Here is a 26615-nt window from a genome sequence, read left to right as displayed (position 1 = left end):
TTGCTGTGTGCATTCCCCCTCCCCCGCCTCCAACTTCCCAGCTTTGGGTGAAATGATAAGCTGAAAAGTATTTTCACACCTCGCTGTTCATGTGGATGGATGTACCTTAGGATCTGTATTTATTTTAGCCCACTGTTGTGTATTTCAGGCTGGCTTATTTGTCGACAAAGGTGTCAAAACAACCAACTCGAGTGCCTCCGACCCAAGGGAATACCTCTGCTTGGATAACAGTGCAAGGTAGGGCTGCCTCTTCACTTTACAACCAGGCTTGTTTTCCCAGGGCAGAACATTCAGATTCAAGTGCACCGTGGTCTTTTTGATGGCGGCCTATGTAGATGAAGTTCTGCAAGCTCATCTGAGAGTTCTGGGAAATCTGTCGTCTCGGTCCTGAGCCTGCGCACTCGTCTTTCTGAAATGCCTTGCTCCTGGAAATCCATGTGAGAGGGAGTCAGAGAGAGAAGCAGAAATAGAAGAGAGAAGTTAACAAAGGTTTCAGATTTGAGACCAAAAACTGACTCCCTGAAAAACAAGCCAGTCCCCCAAACCTAAGCATGTGGAATTTGTGGAGAGTGTTAAAATGTGATGTTGCAGGAATGGTCCCAGATTTGATGATCAGGCTGGCTCTGGTTTTCATTGGTAGCCTTGGGTTAGCCTCCTGGCTGTGTTACTGTCTCATGTAAGCATATAATGTGTTTGAGATGTGGATCAGTGTGCAGCTCACTCACTTATGTGCTGCATGCTAGCCAAAGTAAACAAAATGTCTCCGGTGGAAATAAAGTGTTCTAGGTAATGTGGCAACCTGACGTCATATTCAGTATGAACCATGAACATACTGTTTTCCTATATTTCAGATTTATGGACTGGATTATGAGGTTGAATGGGTGATAGATTGCAAAGGCTTTTGCTAGCCATCTGAAAGAATGACTGGCCCAGCTGGTACAAGCATACAGCCACAGTGAGGTTGGGGAATCTGACTTAATGTGGAAGGCAGGATTCCTGCTGTACATTACTAAGATGTGAGGTCAGGAGAAAACTGGGGAATGTCTGCTTGGTGAATCATGCATCAGGATTCTTCAAACGAAACCGTTGAGAACAGAGATCAGGGAACATTTAAGAAAGCCGCAGAGCGAGCACTATGTAAAGGAAACACAAGGAGCTATATGCACCTTGTTGGGTGGTCATCCCAAAATAGGAAAAAAGGAGAAAAACATAAGGAAAAGGAGCAGATAGACGAGAATAAAATTATGAACTAGAAATACTGGCTGTTCTAGTTTGCTTCCTGTTGCTGTGATAAAAACATCATGACCAAAAGCAGCTTGGGGAGGAGAGGGTTTATTTCACTTTCAGGTTACGTGCACACTGAGGGAAATGGTGACAGGAACTCAGGGCAGGAGCCTGAAGCAGAGACCTGGAGGAACACTGTTGCTTACAGGATCTCGCCGCTTGTTTTCTTATACAGCCTCTTATAGGTTCGGGTCTGGGTGATAGTGCCACGCACAGTGGGCTGGGCCCTCCGACACCATTTAGCAATCAAGAAAATGCCCCACAGACAGGCCAACAGGCCAACAGGCCAGTCTGATCCAGGAAACCCCTCAGTTGAGGTTTCTTCTTCTCAGGAGACTCTATGTTCTATCAAGTTGACAATAAAAACCAATCAGCATATTGGGTAAGCTAGAAAACACAAAACTACAACAAAAAAATTGCTATTGGAAAGTTGTCCCCTGCTCCCTGCCCCACTCCTGTGTGTATGAGACTAGTCTCACTGTGGGATTCTGTCTGATCTAGAACTCACAGGGAGCTGCTCGCCTCAGCATCCCAAGTGTTGGGATTATAGGCAGGAGCTGTGGAACCTGGCCACACATGTTTTTTTAAAAGTCTTTTATGATTGATAGTTTTAGTGAAATGCTGTTTGTCAATTTGATGTTGCCAGAAAAATTGTTAAGCAATTGGCTCCTTTTTTTTTACCTCGAAAGAATTTTATATGGAGCTGCAGGGAGCTGGTTCAGCAGGCCCAGTGCTTGCCTCACAAGTATGAGATGTCAGTTCAGCCTCCGGCTCCCAAAAGCCAGGCATGGTGGGAGGCAGAGATAAGGGGAGCCCTGGGGATTGCTGAATCTTCAAGCACTGGGTCCATTGAGAGACCCTGACCCAGAAAAATAATGTAAATTGTGAGTGAGGAAACCAGCTGACAAGAACATCTGGCCTCCACATGTATGTGTTCCCTCACACTTGTGTGCGTGTCTGCAAAGGCACATTGTATACTTTATGTGTTTGTATATATATGTGTATGTACATGGATAGAAGAGTAAATATGTTTGAGAAGTTTTTGACACTGTAATGGACTACCCACCATGTTCTTTGTACATGGGTATGCGCACACTATGAAGATGGCAACTGTTCCTCTGCACTCAAATGAATCTCTTTCCAGCTTTCAAATGCATACGTACCGGTAAGGAGTTAGACTCCGCTAGGAAGCTGTAATTGGAAAGAACTAATTATAGAAGAGTGACAAGATACTTGGCAGCTGTGTATGTGTTTTGTTTCGTGTAAACTCATGTGTAGACAATGCCCACATGTGTTCATGCGACCCAGACAGGAATAAGAATGACGAAGCACAAATGAGTAATAAATCAGGCTAGGAACTGAACACTCGGGGGACCCAGCAGATAAACTCATTCTATTCCTCCGAGAGGAAGTTGACTCACTACTTATCAGAGTCTTCCTGTGCCTTCAAGATGTGAAATAATTCAAAAAATGGGGACGCTTAAGAGAACTTTGCTTGACATGGGGGCGGGGTTTCAGACAGAAGTTTTTAAAAGGGGGGGGGGGAGGCATCATAACCAGTTAGTGCATCTAAGTCAGGGGAGGTGATTGTATTCATTACTTTTGTCATCGTTATGACCAAATATTTCACGGGAAGCATCTTAAGTGTCGGAAGGGTTTATGCTTGCTCACAGTTTAAGGCATAGTGGCAGGCATTGGAGGCAGCTGGCCACATGGGATCCACAGTCATTAAGCTGGTGATCAGCTTGCTCTTTCCTTTTAGTTCCCTCCAAGACCTCTGCCTGTGGAATGGTACCACTGACATTTAGGGTGGACTATCTTACTTCAGTTAACGCAGTCTAGAAATTTCCTCAGAGGCATTCCTAGACATGTGTTTCTCTAGTGATTGCAAATCCCATCAAATTGTCATCAATGCTAGCAACCAAGGGACTGGAGAGCTGGCTTAATGACTAAGAGTGTTTGCTGCTCTCGCAGAGGGCTGGCGCCCTGTTAATTTGTTCACAGCATCTATGTTGGATGGCTTACAATCACCTGGTCCTCCAGTTCCAGGGAACCCAACTTCTGGCTCTGTGGGCATCTGTACTTAATGTGTTCATACATACACAGAAACATACAGACAAAGAAATAAGGTAAAATAAATATTAAAAAATTAACCATTGTGATGATAAAAATTTATTTAATTAGTTATTTTCTTTCTTTTTTTGTGTTAAAATATTTTATTATATTTTGTGCCTGGGTGTTTTGCTTATATGTACGCCTGTGTACCATCTTTGTGTATCAAAGGAGGTTATTGGATCCTCTGGGGCTGGAGAGATAGACAGTTGTAAGCCACCATGTGGGGCCTGGGAATCTAACCTAGGTCCTTTGGAAGAACAGTGCTCTTAACTGCTGAGGCATTGTTCCAGCCCCTAACTGTATTTTCTAAATATCAGATGAAAAAGCTGAAATCAGAGCTGAAATCAGGGACACCACTTTGGTGCAGATGATCAGTGATTGGACTATACAGAGAAGGTTAGAAGAGACGAGGTGGCTGCCATGTTGCTTTATAGTATCTGTGCATCTTCATTTAGAGTAGCAGCCCTTAACCTGTGGGCCATGATCCCTTTCAGGTTCCATATCAGACATTTACACTACAATTTGTGTGTGTGTGTGTGTGTGTGTGTGTGTGTGTGTGTGTGTCTATGTTTGGTTTTTCAAGACAGGGTCTCTCTGTGTAGCCTTGGCTGTCCTGGACTCCCTTTGTAGATCAGGCTGGCCTTGAACTCACATCGATCCTTCCTGCCTGTGCCTCCCGAGTGCTGGGATTAAAGGCACGCGCCACCACACCCGGCCCTACACTACAATTGGTAACAGTAGCAACATTACAGTTATGAAGTAGTAATGAAATAGTTTTATGGTTGGGGGTCACCATGACATAAAGAACTGTATTATGGGATAGCGGTGTTAGGAAGGTTGAGACCTGCTGATTGAGAACATTGCATCGCTCACTTCCAGAGCTCTCCCAGTTTGACTCTGTGTGACAGCTTTACGCAGAGCTTCTTAACAGTAAGTGCAGTGCGAGAAAAGCTTATATTGGCTCAGTGTGAGGATTTTTTACTCCATTGGTCTGAGGTAGTAAGAGCACTGGCCTTGGGTAGACAGCAGGTCCTTCATCCTGAAAGCCCCCATTCCAGTCTGTGCCACCAGCATCTGTCAAAAATGCACAAGGAGCCTCTGCATGGTCTTACAGTTCATTCACCAAATGTAATCCCGTGATACATTGGAAGGGGTGGAGATCTGATCACGTGGTTTTACTGACCTCCTGTTGTGGTCAATTTATCAGTATGGCCTAATAATGTTTATTATCGGGCCTATAATTATTATTATTATGGTGGTATTTTCTAACCCATTGGCAGTCACTCAAGACACAGACACCATTATATTTTAAAATAGCCTTAGTTAACCTGGGGCAGGGCAGATACTAACCCCCTAAACTACTTCCCATAGTGGGGCAGGTATGGAATGCCTGCCCCAATCCCATGCCATCTGCTTCTAATAATTTCTACCAAGCTACCTCTCATCCATATTCCCAAATACTTGCTAATTATCATCATCTGGACCAAGTCTCCATCCACACTAGCCATGTGCTTCTCCTCCACCTAAGCCATGGTGCAGCCTCCTTCTTCCTCCTCTCCTCTTTTGGTCTCTCCTCCTCCCAAGATTCTCTCTGTCCCCCAAAGCCAGGGAACCTTAGCCACTTTGCCTTGCCCAGGTGTGCTGGCCCTTTATCTGTCAATACAAGAAATTCCTTAGGCAAGGTTACATGACTGGCTTGGGGCTCAGAGACAGCAGTTATTAGCATCAAAATATATCAGACCTCCTACAACCTCCCATTGTGTATTGAGTGAGTGCCTTGAACCTTTGTGTTTTCCTCCTTTCCACTTCACTGGAGTCTAGTGGTTGGTACTCAATGTGGTGCTCCCATGCCTGAGGCACCCATGCTGGCCTGTCTTTCCACAAAGATCTTCTCTCATTGCTATTGTCGAGTACCAGCTGCAGGCCCACAGATACAATAGCGGTGCCCTGCAAAGGATCCTTCCTGTATGATTGAAAAAACTCAGTGTAACGAATTTATTTTGAAACTCCTAATTATCAGTTTAAATATTTTAAAAATATATTTTATTAATTTATTCATATTACATCTCAATGATTATCCCATTCCTTGTATCCTCCCATTCCTCCCTCCCTCCCATTTTCCCCTTACTCCCCTCCCCTATGACTGTTCCTGAGGGGGACCTCCTGAGGGATACCCTGTATATGCTCATAGGGTATCAAGTCTCTTCTTGGTAGCCTGCTATCCTTCCTCTGAGTGCTACCAAGTCTCCTCATCCAGGGGACGTGGTCAAATGTGGGGCACCAGAGTTCATGTGAAAGTCAGACCCTACTCTCAAACAATATATATTTTTTTACCCTTTCTCCTATCTTTGTAAGGTGGTAGCCTTATGGAATTGAGTTATTATGTGATCAGTTTTTGACATTTCCATTAAGGTCCTTGTAAATGTTGAGTGAAGACAACAAACTCAGTCTTTGTAATAAATAATTCAGTTGGTTTTGTAGGCTTAGGCATTTCCAAGCTATCTACTGAACTTAGATTAGTCTGTCTAGGTAAAACCATCTAAGCAGCATGCAATTTCTTAGTACAATTCATACAGATTTATGTTGAAATATATGATTAATTTTTGCAATGAGTTTCCATTAGCAACATGTGATTTAAGAATGTGCAAAGAGACACTGACATATGCATATGGCTATCTTTCTGTATTCATGTGTTTACAGAAGCCTTCTATACATTGACTTTTTTAAAAAATTATTTATTTTATGTTTATGAGTATATTGTTTTCATGCATACCAGAAGAGTGTGTCAGATCCTATTACAGATGGTTGTGAGCTACCATGTAGTTGCTGGGAAACTCAGGACCTCTGGAAGAGCAGCCAGTGCTCTTAACCACTGAGCCAGCTCTCTAGCCCTGTTGACTTTTTAAGAATACATGAAAGCATTTTTTTCTGGAAACTTACATGTAAATAAATAATTGTTTTGCATATTTGAACTATAAATAGTTAAGTTGTATCTTAATTGTTGTTTGTTTGCTTATTTTGGCCCAATTTAAATCCTGCCTCTTGACCCGTAGCATACAGGGATCAGTTTCTATTTCATTTGTTCACTTCACTTTTTAACAAAGCACTTTTTTGCCCCACAGGTTTCGGCCTCACCAGGACGCAGACCCCGAAAAGCCCCGTGTTGCTGCTGTCATTGATAGGCTCATTGCTTTTAAAAACAATGACAACGGTGCCTGGGTCAGAGGAGGAGACATCATCGTTCAGAATTCAGCGTGAGTATTGGCTATAGAGATGATGTCTGCTGACACTGCTGCCTGTTTTCATTTTTTTTTTTAAAAGACAGAGCCTCAGGTATCCCAGGATGGCCTTGAACTTGATGTGTAACAAGACCTTGAACTCCAGATTTTTCTGTGTCCACCTTGCTTCCAAGTACTGTTAGAAATGAGTGCCACCACAGCTGGTGGTGTTTTTGTTTTTGTTTTAACTGAGTAGAATGAAGGTACAATTATAGTTCCTGGAGTTATTTATCATCATCATCATGGTCATGATGATGATGATGATGTCATGCTGCTGCTGATGGTGGTCATCATCATCATCATCATCATTATTATTTGGGCAGGATGAGCTCTGAGGACGAATACTATTACAAGTGTTTGGAACCCTTTCCTTCTGGAGCTTTTGTTGGAACTGAACTTGTCTGGTGACATGAGAGGGCTTCAGTGGGTCGACCAGAAACCCGGAATTTAGCTTTAAATAACAAACTCTGTGTATGTCTGAGAGCTAAATAAAGATTTTGAAACTACCTGGGGTTTTAAATTTTTACTGTTGTTCTTCTTGGAAACCCTTTAAAGTTTTTCTGGTCTTCTTGCCTTGCTACGCAAAATGAAAGTTATCTAATTTCATCTTAATATGCCTGCTGACTTGGGTCGTACTGTAGTCAGGAAGCGCCCCACTTGGTTTTTTTCCACTTGTATGATTTTAAGAGAGGCCCAGTGCATACTTAGTTAAGTTTTAGTGTTCAGCAGTCTAGCAAAAAATGTTTTGGTTTTCTCTCTCCCACAGACTATTCGTTTTTTGGCTTTTCACTATGGCCTTTGTCTGTTTTCACTCACAAATTTAATACTGCTTCAGAACTGTATGGATGGCATAGATCTAAGACTGAAAATTTTTGAAACAAATAGTGTGATAATAATTTTTTCTAAAAGTAATTATTAAAACCACGTTTAAGCTAATACCTTTATATGGTATTTACTATGTTCCAGATACTATTCAAATACTTAAAATGATTTAGTATATTTAGTTCTATTAAGAATCCTTTGAGAAATGTTATATTATTATTTCAACCTATAGATGAGAAAACTGAGGGGAAGGGGTCACAGCTGGCAATGCCAGGATTTGAACCCAGCATCCTTGCCTTGGAGTTGATGGCTGTGGTGACTCAGAGGTTTAACTTCTCTGTGGCTGTACAGTGAGCATCAGGAGTCAGCATTTCATACTCACACACTGAGGAAATTACCTCTTTCATGTTTTGTGGTGACTTAGACTTACTCTTATCTTTTTTCTTTTACAGATTTGCAGATAATGGAAAGGGACTGACTTTTGCCAGGTTTGTAATGGGTTTAAAACATTTGATTATTTTAAAGCTATAAGGTAAAATCACCCTTAGAGTTTTTATTTGTTGTATGTTTTGGAATGGTGAGTGGGGAGTTTACCCAGGGAAGTTTTATAATTTATTAGCATTAAAAAGAAAAAAGAAAAAGGGTTGCTCTGTGCTTGGTACTACTAGAAGGCCAAAACCATTTTTTTTTTAAATAGACTAATTGCATTTATGCCAAAGTTGTACGCTAATTTAGCTGAAATTCCATAGAAGGGTAGGGTAGTCATTAACTGTGCTGAGAAGAAAAACTCTTGAACTTTAGGCCAAAAGTCTTTAAAAATGGGGGATGAAAGAAGAAGATAAACAGGGTGAAGATTAAAAGTCATGACTTTTCTCTTAGTACTTGCTTTAACTTAGAAATAAGCTTTAGAAACTAAGCTGTGTGTGTGTGTGTGTGTGTATGTATGTGTGTGTATGCATGTATGTATATATATTTGTGTGTGTGTGTGTGTGTATGTGTGTGTATATGTGTGTGTGTGTGTGTATGTGTGTGTATATGTGTGTGTGTGTGTGTGTGTGTGTGTGTGTGTGTGTGTGTGTGTTTCTGTGTGTGGGTCTCTCTGGGCTATTGTGTGTTTTCCCACAGTTCAGGGGGTCAAATCAGTCCACGTGGATGATGCTCTCTGCAGCTGACCTGCACCTCTAGCCTTTTATGTAACTTGGTTTCTTTCTGTAGATGATGATTATTCTATTGGCCCTGTTACACATGCTTGTCACTTAATTGCTGCATTCTGGGAAGATTCATTGTCGCTTGAGGCTAATCAGCTGTTTCTAATAAATTAAGCTTCATGTGTATATATATAATTTTCAAGTAACTCACTATTTTATAAAAGGACTTTTTATAGTATAAAAGCAATTTCTGAGGATTTCATAATGTGCATTATAAAAAGATATCAGCTTAAGTTTTGTATGCTTTAGTGCTTTAAATTATAGCTTGCTTCTTTTTGGGGGGCAGTTTACAGTTCCAAGAGGATGTCTGTAACCACTGTTCTCGTTTTAACCAGTGATGGGAGCTTCCCAAGTGATGAAGGCTCGAGTCAGGAAGTGTCGGAGTCCCTCTTTGTTGGGGAAAGTAGGAATTACGGCTTCCAGGGTGGCCAAAACAAGTACATGGGAACCGGGGGCATAGACCAGAAGCCTCGGACACTCCCCAGGAACAGGTGAGTAGGGCTTTGGCAGCGGAGAATTAAACAGTGGAGACATAGACTTTCCTGTGTAATAAGCCTGGATAGATCGCCTCATGCTGGCTCTTTGCCTCCTTATAACCAGCACTCACTATTACCATTACTATCATTGTCTGTTATCCTCAAGCGATGTTAGAGCATTAATAATTATCCGTGTCATAGGTTTTATTATCAGCTTTATGAAGGAGCTGCTCTTGTTTCTCATCCCTTACGTAAGACCTTATATAAGTGGATTTTTTTTTTCCTCTCTTAATGTTTTTTTTTTTTTCCTTTCTTGAGACATAGAGAAAGTTGCCAAACCATAAACTATGACATTAGGTCAGTTTCCCAGCAATTCACGATGCTGGCTTTTCAGAAATAGCCACTGGAAAAGGGAAATTACCTCTGAAAGGAGTCTTAGAAGATGAGTTGGTGGATGCCAAAGCCGACTCAGAACCCAGCAGAGGCTGAGTAATTCGGTGTGTGTAAGGTCGCGAGGGGATGAGGGTAGAATGGGGCAGGCTTTCTGTCTTCACAATCAGAATTCGTGTGTGTGTGTGTGTGTGTACTTTTTTAAAATTGAAAATAGATTATTCTCTCATACAATCCAACCCAAGCACAGTTCCCCCCTCCCTCTACTTCTCCTAGCTCCCCTTCACCTCCCCTGGCCCCCCGAATCTACTCCCTTTCCATTTCTTCTTTAGAAAGAAGCAGGTCTCCAAGAGATGACAGCCAGACAGGACAAAACAAGATACAATAAGACAAGGCACTAGCTCTCATCTCGAGGCTGGACAAGGCAATCCAATAGGAGAAAAAGTCCCACGAGCAGGCAGAGAGTTAGAGATCTACCCGCTCCCACTGTTAGGAGTCTCAGAAGCCCACCAAGCTAACAGCCATAATATATGCATATGACCTGGGAAAGGCCCATGCGTGCCCCAGGACTGCCTTTAGTCTGTGTGAGCACTTGTGAGCTCTGCTTAGTTGACTCATTGGACCCTGTTCTCCATCCTCTCTGACTCCCACAGTCTTTCCTTCTCCCTCTGCTGAGGGGTTTCCTGACCTCCCAGCAGAGGGACCTGATGGAGACCTCCAATTTAGACGTCTCTCTGTATAATGCCTGTCTGTGGGTCTCTGCCTGTGTTCCCATCTGCTGCTGGAGGAAGCATCTCTGATGACAACCAGACAAGGCACTGATCTACGAGTATAGCAGAATATTATTAGGAATCATTTCATTGATTCCATTCCCCCCCCCCAAACAGCCAGGCAGTGCAGGTCATGGACTCATTGATTCCGTTTCCCCCCTCAACAGCCAGTGCAGGTCATGGGCTCCCATGGGCCTCAAGTTAACCAAACAGCTGTCTCTTCCCCACATTCTCTCCCTCCATTCCTTACCCTCACCTGATCCTTCTCACTCCTGTACCTACCCATCTCCAGTTCACCTGAAAAATCTATTTCCCCTTCCTAGGGGGGTCCATGTGCCCTCCCTAGAGCCCTCCTCTTTATCTGACCTCTCTGGGTCTGTGGATTGTAGTTTGATTATCATTTACTTAACAGCTAATGTCCACACATAAGTGAATACATACTGTATTTGTCTTTCTGGGTCTGGGTTAATTTGCCTGAAATTTTCATGATTTTTTTTTTAAACCGCTTAGTAATACTACACTGTGTAAATGTACCACAATTTCATTATCCATTCTTCAGTTGAGGGACATCTAGGTTGTTTCTAGTTTCTGGCTATTATTAATAAAGCTGCTATGAACATAGTTGAGCAAGTGTCCCTGTGATAGGACATCACAGGGTGTATGCACAAGAGTGGTACAGTTGGGTCTTGAGGTCTATTTTTGAGGAACTACCACAGTGACCAGCAGAGTTCTTAAAGCAGTGGTTGGACTAGAACCCCCTTCAAAGCTCATTAACCCAGCACCTGTGTCCAAGATTTGGAACTGTCTTCCTTACATCTGTGGGAAAACCAGGCAGAGAATAGTCTTGGTCACGGTCTCATGACCTCAGTTCCAAGCTGATGCCATGACCCATCGAGAATCAGCCCATTGTGGGAATGCTTTCTCTGGATGTGGGTCAGGATGAGGCGGGGGGGGGGGGTTGGGGATGGGGAGTGGGACAGGAAGACACCAATTTTCCTGGTGTCCTGGGCTGGATCCTGTGTGGGTTCTTCTCCTTGTGAAGTGAGCGTGTCACCCTGTCTGGGTTTCCGCTTGGATCATGACTACTACTAGAGAAAGAACTCCCTGTTTTGTATATTGTGGTGCTGAAGACTGGAGCCAAGGCTTTGTGTGGTGAAGGAAAGTGCTCTCTGTGCCTGAGTGTATCCCCAGTCACCTTCTGTAGCTCACGCTTACCAAATACTTGCCAAGTCCTGTTCTAGGTAACTCACCTTCACTTAACCCTCACAAAACACAGGCAGGCACGGACTTCGTCCTCCTGCTTTACAAATGAGAGCTTGCTAAGTAGTGGAGGTGGGATTTGAACCCGTGGAGTTTGGCTTCAGCTCTGCATGCTTCGTGGTTATGCTCTGTGCATCTTACAGCAGCATGGGTTGTTGGCTGACGGGGCTGTAGTGTGATGGTAACCAGCTTTATTTCTGTTTGCATTTAATGAAACATTTGAAATGTTTCATTTCAAAATGCTTTTGTTTCTTTGCTAAGGAAGATTAAGGAAACGACCGACTCTTGCAGCTGGATTAATGAGCTCAGGTTTTATTTGACTGTCTTTATAGTCTTGTCTGTGAGGGTGAGTCATGTAGATCTTTGTGCCCAGAGCCTAAGCATAAGGTATAGTTTGAATCAGACAGTTTGGTTTTCTTGATAGTTTAAACATTTTTTTGTTGTTGTTGTCAGACTCTGTCAAGGTGCAGGCCGACTACTGTAGAAATCCTCTGAAATGCCCTTAATAAACACTTTACTTGGCAAAGAAGTCCAAAGACTTCAAAATATTATGGTTTAGATAAACAAACAAATAAAATGGTGTTGCCTTTTTACCCTTGTTCTGTGGCTAGATAACAGGCTTCCTCTGCTTACGTAGATTTGTCTTTTAGAACAGCAGCACAAAGATTTACCAAATAAAACATCATCCTCCTTGTGGGACCTTAATGGCCCAGGATTGCGGAGGAAGGATTGAGGAGACCTTTAACCCTGGATACCTCAGATGAGGACAGCAGGAGTTGGCTCCCTTCCATCTCCCAACCTGGCGCCATAAAGTTGGCTGCCCTACCATCAACCCTAGTAAGAATTTATTACCTTAACAGTTATCAGGGTTTATTTCTTGTTTGACCATATAAGGCTCTCCCCACGACACCTACAGACCCTGAATATACAGATGACATATCTCCCAACACCCCTGCCCTGGCCTTGTAACAGGGCCGCACAAACCTTGCCTCAGAGTCCCTGGCCACTTCCCCAGAGGCATAAATACTCCCTTCTTCCCCCAATTGAGCAATCTGTCCCACTGAAGCTGCCTCCCAAGAAGGAAGACTGTTTTTTGTGCACACATGAGAAACACAGAGGTTCTGCACAGCCCCTACCCCCCCCCCCCACTCGCCAAGCTTCCCTCCCTCCAGTGCAGCTCAGTGTGCAACGAGCCTGGACACCCCAAGCGGAGAAGCAGGAATGGGTGGTACCTCCTTCCATCTCCCTCCTCTCTCTTTCCTTCTCTTTCTCTTCCTCCTGATTTTTTTGCCTTGGTACCCAGGATCTTGGGCGCTTTACATAAGCATTGTACATCATGCCCAGCCCATACAAAGCATCACCGCTAAGTTGATTCAGGGAAATTCAAGTCTCTTGTTTGGAGAGATCTCTGTTGTACCCAAAACAAAAACATGTCTCTCCCTACCATGTCTACTGTGTTACTATATCAAATTGTCTCCATGCACTAATTATATGCAGTTATTTTATTTATTTAATCTGTCCTAGGCTATTGTGTTTTTCACTCCATCAGGGCTTGTCTTGCTTTCCACTGTGTCTTGGTTTTATTTGGCGCTTACTGGATACTTAGCAATATTCCTAAAACATAAATGTTGTAGAAGGGACAGGCCAACTTTTATTAAACACATCTCGTATTTTAATTTTAATAGGACATTCCCAATTCGAGGCTTTCAGATTTATGATGGGCCTATTCATCTCACAAAGAGCACTTTCAAAAAGTATGTGCCAACTCCAGACAGGTACAGCAGTGCAATTGGCTTCCTCATGAAGAATTCCTGGCAGACAACACCCAGGAATAACGTTTCCCTTGTCAAGTTTGGTCCACAGGTAAGCATGTTCTCCTGGCTCCTTCACAAGGACTGGGAGGGGACTAGCACATCCCTGAAACAAGCTGCACTGAGTGAGTGACAGGAAGGAAAGTATGCACAATAGCAACTCCTAACTCATGACTCGATGCCACTGACTTCAGGGTGGGGATACAAGTCTGATGCCACTCGGGCTATTTTTGACATCAGATGATGTCTTCAACAGGACAAGGAGTGATGATATGGTGAGCTCATCCAGTTTCATGGGAACCAGATGGGATAGGATTGATTTGGGGACATTGAGTAGTAAGCTGGGCCAGTGACAGATTTGGGGTCCTGCCTGGTGGTATGCTTTTCTCTGGCTTGTATCCCCTTCTGTGAGGGGCAAAAAGTTGGTACACAAGGAGGCATATTGGGACAGTGTGATAGAAGTTGGCATTGGACATAAAGAAGATGTGGGATTTCTATTTATGTTTCAGTTGCCCTCAGAATAGTTTTCTTAGCTGTTTCGCCATTACCAACCACAGGACAGCCTTCTTAGAACATCAGACCTTTTCCATCTTGCTGGTTCCGTGAGTGGCCTGAGAGAAACCGAGCCTCCAGCCCCTAGACCCACAGACAGCCAAGACTAGAACAGTGCTCACGGTTTTTTTTTATCACATCCACATGAAACCTGGAGTGGCTTGGTATAAAGGAGGGCTTGAGAGCGGCCTTTCAGAAGCCACAGCATAAGAGACGATCCTATCCGGGCCTCATCCATCCTCCCTATGGTGGGGACGCTGTGGGAACAGGAGCGCCAAGAACCCGGGGCCAGCCAATCCCAAGAGTGCTGTTCTCCATTGAGGTGCTTCTCACTTAGATGTGCTGTTGATGCACAAGCATCCTTGGTTGAGGATGCTTGGTTAGAGCTGCTTTTGTGTGCCATGGAGATGTTAGTGTTTTTTCCCCTTACAGGAAGTAGCTAAAAGCTAGAAAATGGTGTCAACCACAGCCCACTTTCCAAACTGGATGCTATGTGTTTAGTAAAAGATTTATTTCATATACTGGCAAGAGTCCCACCAATTGAGCTACAACTCCAGCCTCCTGGGAAAGGCTTTAATGCGATCACCTGGCACGGCAGATACTGAGCCAGGCACGCTCTGTGTTCAGATGAGATGCAGCAGCCCCTGTACCAGTGACTTCAGCAGAACCTCGCCACCTTAAGCCAGCACCAACACCATGTGTCTGTGTCGAACTGTCCTGAGTTTTTGCTGGGCAAGAGTGATAGGAATGGTTGAGTAACTAAATTTTTTGGCATGAAGTACAATGATTATTGGTATACTTCAAATAGATTTTTATGTAATTCAGATTTAATTTGCATTCAGAGAAATGCGCAGAATCTTACACATGCAATTTGGTTTTATTTATTTATTTATTTATTTATTTATTTATTTTTGAGACAAGATTTCTCTGTGTAACAGCCCTAGCCATCCTGGAACTCATTTTATAAACTCACTTTATAAAGGCTGGTTTCAAACTCAAAGAGATCCACTTGTATCTGCCCGACAAATGCTGGGAGTAAAGGCGTGCATCACCACACCCTGATACATATGGAGTCCATAATAGTTTGCAAATAAAATTTGCTGGTTCTATTTTTTTTTTCTTCCCCTGGCTTCGTCATATAAGTTTAAAAAAAAAAAAAAAAGAATGAAAATGAAGTTGCAGCTTAATGCTTCCCAGTCCAGCGTTTTCTCTCAAGCACGTCATTTTGTGGAACTCAGGTGGAGTGGGTACCATGGTTGACATCAGTGACCTGTGACCCTATGCCTCAGCAGGAAAGTTGTACACCTATAGCGGGGCCGTGGGGCAGGTGCTGTGTGAGCTGGCAGGAACCTCCTTCTCTGATGGTCTGCTCTTTTCTGCTGCCAGGTCTCTCTGAATGTCTTCTTTGGAAAGCCCGGCCCCTGGTTTGAAGATTGTGAGCTGGACGGTGACAAGAACTCCATTTTCCATGACATCGATGGCTCTGTGACGGGGTACAAGGACGCCTATGTGGGAAGGATGGACAACTACCTGATCCGCCATCCAAACTGCGTCAATGTCACTAAGTGGAATGCAGTGGTCTGCAGCGGGACCTATGCCCAGGTGGGTCCAGCAGGTGGTGCAGACCTGCAGTTCCTGGCGGTGCTTCCCCCCCCCCGGCCCCCCCCCCCACAGGAGGATGGCAAGTCTGTAGGGATTGGCGTCTCCCAAGCAGGGTGTTTATGGGGGAGGGGAGGAAAGCAATTGACAATGGAAGACAACTAAAAGTTAAAGAAGTGAGTCAGCAGGAGAGGTGATTTAGTTGGGCTGTAGCTGAGACTAGAGAAACAAAGCTCCCTTTTTCTGAGGCAAGGTCTCCCCATGCAGCCCAGGCTGGCGTGGGATTTGTGGCACTCCTCCATGCTCTGTCTCCACTTGCTGGGGCCTGAGACTGCAGGCAAATACTGTAACACAGATAGTTAGGTCTGATGTTTCTTGACCTTTAGGTCTTTCTTATGACATCCCAAGTAAGGCCCCTCGAGTTTTATCCTTTGCCTTCAGGGTTCTTATCTCTGTGAGATCTGACTTTGAGACAGATCAGTGAGTCACTGAGAAAGGAAGGAGCTGAGGTTTGGAGCTAAATTGACAAGAAGGAATGCAGGGAAGTCCTAATTGTATTAGGTTAGTCTGTGGCCATAGGAACGTGGTAGCACAGCCGTTTGGGGAAATAGCTCTTTGAAATCATGAAACTAGTATGTATCTCAGCAGACGGGAGGCTGATTTGCACTGCGTGCAGAGTTGAGAGCCTAGGCCTGGCGTCAGGCTGCCTGGATTTGAATCCTGGATTTGTTACTTGCTGAAATGTGAGGTGGGTAGGTTACAAGGTTTTCTGTGGCCGTGCATAATGAGGAGAGTGAGGACGGGATGTTTTCACGGATCGCATTTGGTATGTGGTCGGGCTCCGCAGCTGCAGTGCCTGCTGCCATTCGAAGAGCAGACCTGTAAATCACCGAGCCGGGGTTAACAGTGAGATTTGCAATGAGGAGGCTCTCAGGGAGCTGAGGCATCAGTTTCCGTATACTTGGAGAAGGGGGAAAGAATCCTCAGCCCCCGTATAAAGGGTGGGATTTGATAATAGATTTCTAGGCTAGGCTAGGTCGTGTATGGCTGTGATGCCAGCATTCAAGAGGCCAGTGGAGATAGATCACTACTTCATGATTAGCTTGGGCTGCATAGTAAGACAGTGTCTCAAAAAAAAAAAAAAAAAAAAAAAAAAAGGAGATAAAAGAATAAAAGAGGCTGATTTGAACACAAAGAGGGAAATTGGAGGGAGGACAAGGAACACTCTAACTCACTGGCTTGTGATGCTGATACCAGATGCCTCTCTTTATCATGTGGTCTCTCCCTGCCACTGACCTTGGCTTAAAGCCTCGTAAGCACAAGTGCGATTGTTTGTGGGTTCCTGCTCAGCGCTTCCCCAAGTACCCCAGGTTTGATGTGGTTTTCATCCTCTCAGCCTTCTGTAGGTGGCGTGCCTTAGAGTAGAATTCTTCATGATTCTTTCATCTTTGAAGTCACTGTAAAAGACTGTTACTCTTAAATTAAAAAAAAAAGTGTCTAGATTGTTCTTGGTAGACAAGAAAAAGGTTTAAGAGGGATGAAGACTAGACAGCATTTCCTGTTTATTTGATTAGCGCCTTCGTTGTGGGACTTCTCATCCCTTTGAATGGATGGGGGAAAAAGGGTAGTAATAGGCGAGCGAGTCCTGCAGGGAAAAGGAGTGGATGGAGAGTGAACTACAGCGTAACAAGAAAGAAAAGATGGTGGGTTAAGATGGGATCCCCATCCTTCGTTCTGTTCTTATTCCAAATTGCCCCACTCCACATTAAATGTTCCATCAATGCATAGACTCTACAGATACTCTAAAATTAAAACAAAAATAAGGAGCATTTACTCCTTTAGTAGTTGCAGTTCTTACTGAATTTAATTTTTGCTATGCGTACACGTGTGCATACGCGTGTGTGCTTATATGTGTGTATATCTGACTGATTGAAGATGGTGAATGTCACTAATGAAGACGTTATGACTGTAAAGTGTGTGGTATATGGTTATAGTAGCTCATAATCTTCCTAGGTTCCAGTTTTTAACTAAGTACTATATAGTTTTTAACTAAGTACTATATATTACCATTCATTTACTTGCCCTTTGGCTCTGTAATGCTATTTGAGATACGAACCTAACCATTTGACCTTAGGGAGCAGAGCAGGGTAATAATTTTCTTTCTGTTTGTAGCTGAAGGAAGGCTTGAGTCATTTATGCTTACCAGGAGAGTAGGAGAATTATGGGTCAGAAATTCCTTCCTGAAGATTTAAAATTTGGGAAGAAGCCCAAATATATAGCTGTTTTTACTTAGGAGTAAATAAACTGTGCATTTATGGCACAAGGTGGGAGCAACAGGATGTCAAGACAGAATTGTCATTCTTTGTTTTTTAAGCTATGGTTTTTCTATGACTCCCTGGCTATCCTGGAACTCACTCTGTAGACCAGGCTGGCTTTGAACTCAGAGATCTGCTTGCCTCTTCTTCCCCAGTACTGGGATTAAGGACATGTGCCAGAATGCCTGGGTTCTTAGAATTGTCATTCTTTAGTTACTTTGAAGTATTTTGTTTTGTTTTGTTTTGTTTTTGTTTTTGTTTTTGTTTTTTGACACAGGGTCTCTGTGTAGCCTTGGCTGTCCTGGACTCACTTTGTAGACCAGGCTGGCCTCGAACTCACAGCAATCCACCTGCCTCTGCCTCCTGAGTGCTGGGATTAAAGGCGTGCGCCACCACGCCCGGCTCTTTTAAGTATTTTTAGGTATAATCTCATTCTGCTCTTAATTAACCTGAAAGATGAGGAAGACCCACAGTGACACACACTCGCTCAGATTTCCATTTTGCAAAATGCAGAAGATATGTTTATCTGTTTCTCTCTCAAGTATATGCCAAATATTAGTATACTTATGATATTAAATTATGTAAGCCATAGTCTATAATAGGTATATATTTAAGGTCTGGAAAATAACACAGTAAAGTGGTGCCCAATTGTATTTCTGAAGCTGTGAAGACAGGGTCAGGTGGATCTCAGGGGTTTGCTGGCTAGCAACCTATCTTAGTTAGGACTTCTTGCTGTACCATGACCCTGACAGCTCTTATAAGGAAAACATTTCATTAGGGATGGCTCATGGTTTAGTCCATTATCATCATGGTGGGAAGCATGGCAGCATGGAGGTAGCCATGATGCTGGAGAGGTAGCTGAGAGTTCTACATCTGGATCAGCAGACAGCAGGAAGAGAGAGTGACACTGGTCCTGGCTTGAGCATCTGAAACCTCAAAGTCCGCTCCCAGTGACACACTTCCTCCAGCAAGGCCACACCTGCTCCCACAAGACTATACCTCCTAATAGGGCCACTCCCAATGGGCCTATGAGGTTCATTTTTATTCAGCTCACCACAGAGCCTTACCCTAACTGGTGAGGCCCATGCCAGTAAGAAACCCTGTCTTAGAAAACAAGGTGGACGGTGCCTGAGGAGGAATGACACCCGAGGGCATCCTTCGGTCTCTACAATCTCATACACTCAGGTGTACATGAGCACCCGCCTGCCTCTCTCTCTCTCTCTCTCTCTCTCTCTCTCTCTCTCTCTCTCTCTCTCTCTTTCTCACACACACACACACACACACACACACACACACACACACACACACACACAATGTATTTAAAGAAAGGTAATTGCTAGGCTTCTGTTTCCTACCTCTTTTTTGAATCTTTAAGTAGTGTCAGTACAGGATTAAGATATCCAACAGGAATGAGTGTTGAGAAGACATTCTGACTCCAAGAACATAAAGTGGGGGGCCCAGTGTGAAGAGGCCAATGAACTGTGCGTAAAATGTCAGTTTTCTGCATATGATTTCATTCTCCTGGAGAATGTGTTGCTGGTTAGTGATTTGTTTTAGGAAAGTACTCTGAGGCTGTCCTGTGGAGGATGCCCCAGAGGAAGGCTTTAGCTTGGCCTGGAATGTGGTTCAAATGCTACTGGGGAAAAAAAAATCAGGACTTTCCATTTTATCTAATCTTAACATGTTTTTCCAGATGCTGTTGAGAGCTTTTTAACTTCTATTTTTTGAGTGGGTGAAAAAAATGACTTCTTGGGCAGATGGAGGTCGTGGAAGACTAAAGCCAGACTCTTAGATAGGAATGTTCCATCCCGTGGACCAGAAGGAAGCCTTAGATTTGCCTGGAGCATATCAGTTTTCCCCTGCGTTTCCTGATTTGTTTTGGACGTGTGCTCTTCAGATGGAGGGGTTTCTGTGTCAAGCTGTACAAGCCACAGAAGTTCTCTATTCTGATGAATAAGCTGGCTTGTGGTGGTGGAATTAATGATGATGTTGGCTAGCAGAGAGAGGGTCTGATTTTAGATGTGTCTAGCCTAAGCAGGCTGTTTCATAAGCACAGCGCACACCACTTGGCCACTGCTCACTTGGTCTGGCACTTAACACAGAATCTCTCTTTTCCAAGTTGAGACCCTTGATGTATATTGGGTAAGTTCTTGGAACAATTTATCTCTTCTTCACGTCCTTTCATTCTTAACTTTTTCTTAAAGGTGTATGTTCAGACGTGGAACACTCCGAATCTTAGCATGATCATCACACGAGATGAATACCCATCCCATCCCATGGTGCTTCGTGGTATCAACCAGAGGGCCATCTCCCCACAGTACCAGCCTGTCGTCATGCTGGAGAAGGGCTACACCATCCACTGGAATGGGCCGGCGCCACGTACCACTTTCTTGTACCTCGTGAACTTCAACAAGTAATGTTTCTCTTTCTGTCATTGCAAACAGTTGAGCAGGCAGGCAGTCACACCAGGGAAAAGAATAACATAATGTGAAGCCATTTCATGCAGTTTGCTCTTGTGGAGATGCTGTCGAAGCTGTGTGGTTGGAAGTATCATTGTGCAGACTGGTCATGCACATTGGCTTGGCTTTTAAAGTCATCCCTTTTTCTCTGTCCTCAGATACTGTGCACGGAAAGGCTGCCCCACAGTGGGGCCTGCTTTGCTTTGCTTTTGTTTTCTGAGGCGGTTGGGACTGAATCCAGGACCTCAAGTATCTTAGCCAGAGTTCTACTCTAAGCCGTATCATCTGCTCAAAAGATAGGTTGTAATGCTATCTGCTGAGCGCTGCAGTTTCCTAAGGCTGGCTCCAGTTTTATGTGGTTTTCTGAGTAAGCATGTGGAAAATTAAAATAAAAAGCTGGCTTGCCTTCTTTTGCTTTTTTTTTTCCCCACCCAATGGGGCAGGGAAGTGACACAGCTTTGTTCTGTAGTCCACACTAGCCTTGAAATTGTGACAGTCACAATTTACTGTTATAGGTCCGCAAGTGCCGGGATTATGGTATGAGTCACAGTAGCTGACAAAAATTGAAAGAATCTTGAATCCAAGCAGAGATTGGATAGAAGAAAGTGACGTGATTAGTGATGATGGCTGCTAGGGCAAGAGGAAGGAGTGCTGGGGCATGAACACCAGGTCCCTCCCACCCCTGCCTTGAAGTCTTATTCTGCCCTGTCTTTTGTCTGATTAAGTGCAGTGATAATCTCTGAGTCCCTAAGATGTGTTGATATTGCACCAAGGAAAAGAAATCAAAGCACTTTTCCTTCTAGTGGGTTTACCAAGCCCACTTGGATTCTCACTTCTCTCTTGGTGACTCCTGTCAGTAGCCTGTCTAGTATAGGCATCTGAATTTCCTTGTCTGTCTGTCCTGACTGCATCTTGTCTGTGTCCTTATCCAAGGGCTCAATTTTATTTATTGAATAGCACGGAAAGCATCACACAGGGAAGGAATGAGGGACACTTTACAGAAATCTCAAAGACTTTCACAGTCTTTGTGAATGAAGCTTTACTGATTCTCTGAGCCCAGCTGTCCCAGATAACAAACTGCAAGCCCAACCGCAAACTGTATCAACTGGTATCCATGTTGCTTCCTGCGTTTACAGTGGATCTTTGTTTTATTAGGTGGCTCTCAACCTATATGTAATTTTCAGCACGTATTGCCATAACATAAGTACTCTGGGTCAGGGACATGGAGGAATACACAACAGGATTGTAGCTCTGCCTTATCTTAGTTAATCAGATAGGCTGAGAATACAGTAGGAGAGCCATCTTAAGTCGTAAGTGACCTCAAGGTGTATTCTTAACCTGGTGGTGAGGTCCAGCAAAAGTTCCAGCCTCATGTCTGAGAGTCAGGATTCTCGAGCCAGAGACAATGGCCTAAAGGTATCATCAAGAGAAACTGGAATGAGATTGTGGATAGCTTTGATGACGTGAATCTCCCAGAATCCCTCCTCTGGGGTATTTACACCTGTGGTTTTGAGATGTCCTCGGCCACCCGGCAGAAAGCCGTTCTTCATTGTGTCAAGAGGCTATGAAGGGATTGCTCATGCTCAGTCTGGGACAAGGAAAATAGCTACATCTGCCGTGTCAGTTCTTCAGCAGATTGACCCAGATCTAAAGGCCACTCAGGGCTTTGGCTCTGGCATCCACTCAGGAATTGGCTCAGTAGATACAAGACATAGTTAATGGCACTAGGGGATTGCATGGGTAGGGTATCTGCCAGCATACATCAATGTGGAACTAGCAGGGCGGAAGCTTGCCGTGTATGAAATACTGACTCTCACCCAGGCAGTAATCTTTATCAATACCAGAGGAAGGTGGAGCTGCTCACTGAGAAGATGCATGCCTGGGATTTCACAGTTTCTGCCATGTATGGCGATATGGACCAAAAGGAATGAGATGTGTCCGTGATGGAGTTCTGGCCTGGTTCTAGAAGAGAATTAGTTACTGCTGCTGGCCAGAGGCTATCAGTTATGAGTGCCTCACCAGCAGGGCAAAGTACAGTCACAGAATTGGTCATGGCAGTCAGTTTGACCGTAAGGGTGTGGCTACTAACATGGTGACAGCAGACGACAAGAAGACTGACAGTAAGACTCCTCAAGACATTGAGGCTTCCTACAGCGCTCCATTAAAGAGATGCCCCTCAGTGTTGTGGGCTCTCTCTGAGGGGCTGTCCTGCTACCTGGCCCTGGCCAGGGTTCAATGCCGGGGAGCTGAAGAATAGCTGGAGTGGGCAGCAAAGGCAGCCAAGGGATGAACAGCTTGCGTTGCTTGTTCTCTCTTTGAATACATGTCAATTTTTCAGGAAAAAAAAATTTCCAATCTCTTAGAATCTTAGAATATAAGAGAGATTTTCATAATACTGTCTGACAACACTGTCTCAACTAACTAGTGTCAGTCACGCTGAATCCAGTTTACTGTGGGTTGGTTGATATCAAGGTAAATGAGGTCGAATTAGAGAGGTGGGGGAAATGTTCAGTAAATATATGTCTGTTTCCTCCTCTGCCTCCCTCCCCCCTTCCTCCTCCTCCTCTTCCAAGTCTGATTTAGTAGACGGAGACTAGGAATACTAATTCTGCACTCTGCCTAGGTCAGTAGAGCCAGGCACAGTCAGGAAGTGTTGTTTGTAACTTGTCAGTCTTGTTCAAAAGTCTGGAGTTGAGAAAAGGCTGCTCTGCTCAGAGTGGTGGATCTGGTGAGTAGGAACTTAGGGACCATCAGAGAAAAGGTAAAAGTTTAAACTAGAAAGGAGGAGAGCAGTAATCCCTCTGTCTTTGAGGAGCTGGTTTTAGGGCATCTTGAAAACATTAAACTCTATAGATGTTCACATCCTTCTATGGAGTGCCATGATATTTGCCTGTAATGCACATGTGCACATCCTGCTGTATTCTTTGAGCATCTTCATCTGTAGATTACTTTCAATGTTAAGACATCGTAAGCAGTTGTGCCACTTTTGTTTTTGAAACGACGACGAGGGAAAATACGTTTTCAGAACAATGATAGTGTCTTTCCTTTCGCATATTCTCAGTTTGCAGTTGGTCTGGTTGAATCTGATTGTGTGGAAGCTGCGTGGTAGAGTAATCTGACATTGTGTTAGTGGCCAGCTCATGGGATTCCACAGTTACTCAAGCCTGCACCTGAAAATTGATCAGCTTGTTTCTCTTTTTTGGTCGTGAAGCTTTGACTTGTTGGATTTTGTTTAATAGGCAGTTGAAATAAACAAAGGACTGGGAGTTTGGGTACAAGTGGCTCACTTGCGAAGCTGGGTGTTCAGATGGTGGATGCTCTTCGTGTGAGCTTTGTGGGTGCTCCCCATGAACCATTACTTTCTTCTCTAACAACAGCTTACCGCCAAGCCCCAATGCCCAGCACTCACTCCTTATGCTGACCCTCCCTCTCCATCCCCCGGCTAGCATCTTTCTGCCACTCCGATACCTCCGGTCCTGCCTTCAGAGTTTATGGCTAAATTTAGGCCTCCAGCATCTTTGCCCAGATCCTGGGAGCAGCCCCCTACTCATTCAGTCCCTAGTTTCCATTGTGTCAGGCCCAGCCTGATGTTGCCTGTGAGTTGCAGAGAAGCCAAGGACAAAAGAACCTAGGGAGGGTGCTGAAGAGTAGTCAGTGCTGCTGTTCCGCAAAGTTACATTGGGCTGGATCGTGGGTGAGATATTTCAGTGAAGTGACGGACAGGTTCTATGAAGTACAGCGCAAACTTTTCACTCAATTCTGGACAAATGAAGGACTTTTAAAGGGAAAAGGGAGTGAGGCCAGAAGTTTCAAGAATCAACACGAGCTTGAGGTAAAGTCAGCTTTTCCTTTCCTGATTAGCTAAAAGTTCATAAAATTACACGATGGGTAGAGGCCAGAGGAAAAGTTGAATAATTTTTCTGAATTTAGTGTAATTACAGAGAGGTCATAGCTCTGCTTCTGAAAATGATACTTTAGACATTTAAATGCTGTACTTAGTAAACATAATAAGAAAAATACAGAGAAACCAAAAAGAAAATGGAGATAATCCTTAATCCTAATTAATGCAAGGCAGATAAACATTACCGTCCCCTTTCCCTTTGCCCTCAGGTTTTTCTGAGCTGTGGATGGATTGTAGCTGTTTAAACAATCATGAACCTGAGGTTTTCTACCCCTTTCTGCAGTTATACATGATACCTCATAGGACAGCCTTGCTTTTGTCTGCGATCCTATTTATTCTAGTGAGATTGCTCAGGGAAATGTGTGCTACGTATTGAGGCTCAGTGGAACGAGTGGAAGGTTATGGCATGGGACGTACAGCCTTGTGAATATGACTAACGCACCAAACTGTGCAAGTGAAAATGCTTAAAATGATACGCTTGAGAGTTAAAATGGCACAACAGAAAATACCAAAAAGAAGGAAGCATTTTAATTTTTAAAAAAGAGATAATTTTGTAGTTAAGAACATTCAGGAAGAACATTATAGTAGTTTGGTGGTGTGGATGCATGGCATGTACCTTCATTTCTCTCAATTGTGCCACTAGAAAATCACTTAACTGCTATTAAAAATATATGTGTATATATATATATATATACATATATATACACATACATATATACATATGCATATATATGTATATATATATTCAAACATTCTCTCAAGTGATTTTACTACGTGACAAATCTGTTTTCAGGATGTTGGTGGTTTTATGTTAGTGTACCCATATCCAACTTGAACTTTATCCATTTAGAGTATATGTTATCTAATTGTAACTCACAAATAAATTTCAGCTTCTCTTAAAGCCAAGTTTTGGTTTTCATGCCTTTTGACAGATCATATTTCTGCTATATACCCATTGACAAGATATTTGGGAACCAGATAAGTGTATCAGGCTCAGGATTCAAAAGGCAGAGAGAAGTCACACTTAAGAATTCCTTCCATATGCTGCTGTGTTCGTCGAAAGATAATAGCTTGAGTGTTAATTATTTTTTTCCCTCTGTCTCACCTTTAAAGGGATGACTGGATCCGCGTTGGCCTCTGTTACCCATCCAACACAAGCTTTCAGGTTACCTTTGGCTTTCTGCAGCGACAGAATGGCTCATTATCGAAGAATGAAGAGTACGAGCCTGCACAGTCGATGGAAGAGCTACAGAAGAAGCCCTCGGAGAGAAAATTCTATTTTGACGCTGCCACAGGGTAATTCATGGAAGCAGTGAATGAGAACTAATGCTTTTTTTTTCCCCCTTTAAGGATGAAATTGCTGGTTCTAGCTTAGCTGAGAGCGGGTGGATGTTGATGGCTGCTTGGCAGATGTGGTGTGGGCACTTGTGCTCATCACTATTAGGGGTTAGGAGCAGAGCTAAAATGACTTGTAATTATAGTTGGCAGTAGGACTCAAGTGAAGATATTTGCTGTTTACTTATTGAGGCAGTTTTGGGAAGAGAGTATCATTGTCAGGAGCCGTGAGTAGGCCCGAGTGAAAATCCAAATAATTTGTTCTTCTGCAACAACTCTGTAATCGTTATTTATGTAAGATACTGTTTATAGTTCACAGAAAACCCATTTCCTCCTTCTAACTTACGGTTATTTCTCAAGCTGACCAATAGTTTTCAAGCGTCACTGTGTAACCACGGCATATTTGCTTCCAACTTTCTCTAGGCTGCGTCTTCCCACTTTTTAACTCTTATCCTGCTCTCCTGGGGTCCTGGTGGCTTTGTCTGCTTTTGTCCAGTTACAGTCTCTCAGCCTGTGGGTTATGGTAGGCTTCATCTTCTCTTCTCTCCAGCAAGTAGCATGCTCCTTCCGACTCCACCCGTAGGCTGACAGTCCACCCTCTAGGTATGAAGATGCCCATGTAGCTCGGATCCACTTCTGCAGTAAGTCCGGTCACTGCAGCAAGTTGTTAGTGGGTGAAACGCTTAAGTGCTCTAAGTCCGACAGCTGTGTGGCTACTGTGCCAAGTTAGCAGGTAATGAACAGGTTTACCGAGAGTAACCAGTGACATCCTGGAGAGGGTGCCACGCTAGCTAGTCCTTGGGTGATTAGGACAGGATAGAACCAGCCGGGTTAAGGAGTCTTGGGTAGAAGAAACAGTCCACAGATGCATGGAGGCATGGACTAACATTGGCATGGCATGTTTGGGAAAGACAAGTTCATTGTGGGAAGAAGTGGGAGTAAGCTTGCTTGGGGGAAGAAAGTTGTGGCTCATTTGTTAATTATCTGGTTAGCCTCTGTTTATGAAGCAACTCATTTGGCCTCTAATATCCCAGCAGCCA

General features: G+C 43.7%; 1 protein-coding gene across 5 annotated transcripts in view; it reads left to right on the top strand.

The window, feature by feature from the left end:
* CEMIP2 (cell migration inducing hyaluronidase 2) overlaps positions 1–26615 on the top strand; it is an 86315-nt gene that overhangs the window by 41161 nt on the left and 18539 nt on the right. For all 5 annotated transcript variants that reach the window (XM_084764374.1, XM_084764378.1, XM_084764375.1 and 2 more), the window contains 8 exons: positions 149–237; positions 6522–6653; positions 7952–7987; positions 9043–9198; positions 13289–13466; positions 15353–15568; positions 20085–20293; positions 25354–25536. In XM_084764374.1, coding sequence (XP_084620500.1) covers positions 149–237; positions 6522–6653; positions 7952–7987; positions 9043–9198; positions 13289–13466; positions 15353–15568; positions 20085–20293; positions 25354–25536 — 1199 coding nt within the window. The remainder of the gene's footprint in view (positions 1–148; positions 238–6521; positions 6654–7951; positions 7988–9042; positions 9199–13288; positions 13467–15352; positions 15569–20084; positions 20294–25353; positions 25537–26615) is intronic.

The sequence above is a fragment of the Acomys minous genome, assembly GCF_964271855.1.
Source record: "Acomys minous genome assembly, chromosome: 2".
In the NCBI taxonomy this organism is placed as follows: domain Eukaryota; kingdom Metazoa; phylum Chordata; class Mammalia; order Rodentia; family Muridae; genus Acomys; species Acomys minous.
Note: the sequence above shows the minus strand (reverse complement) of the source record. Positions and strands in the feature narration are given on the sequence as shown.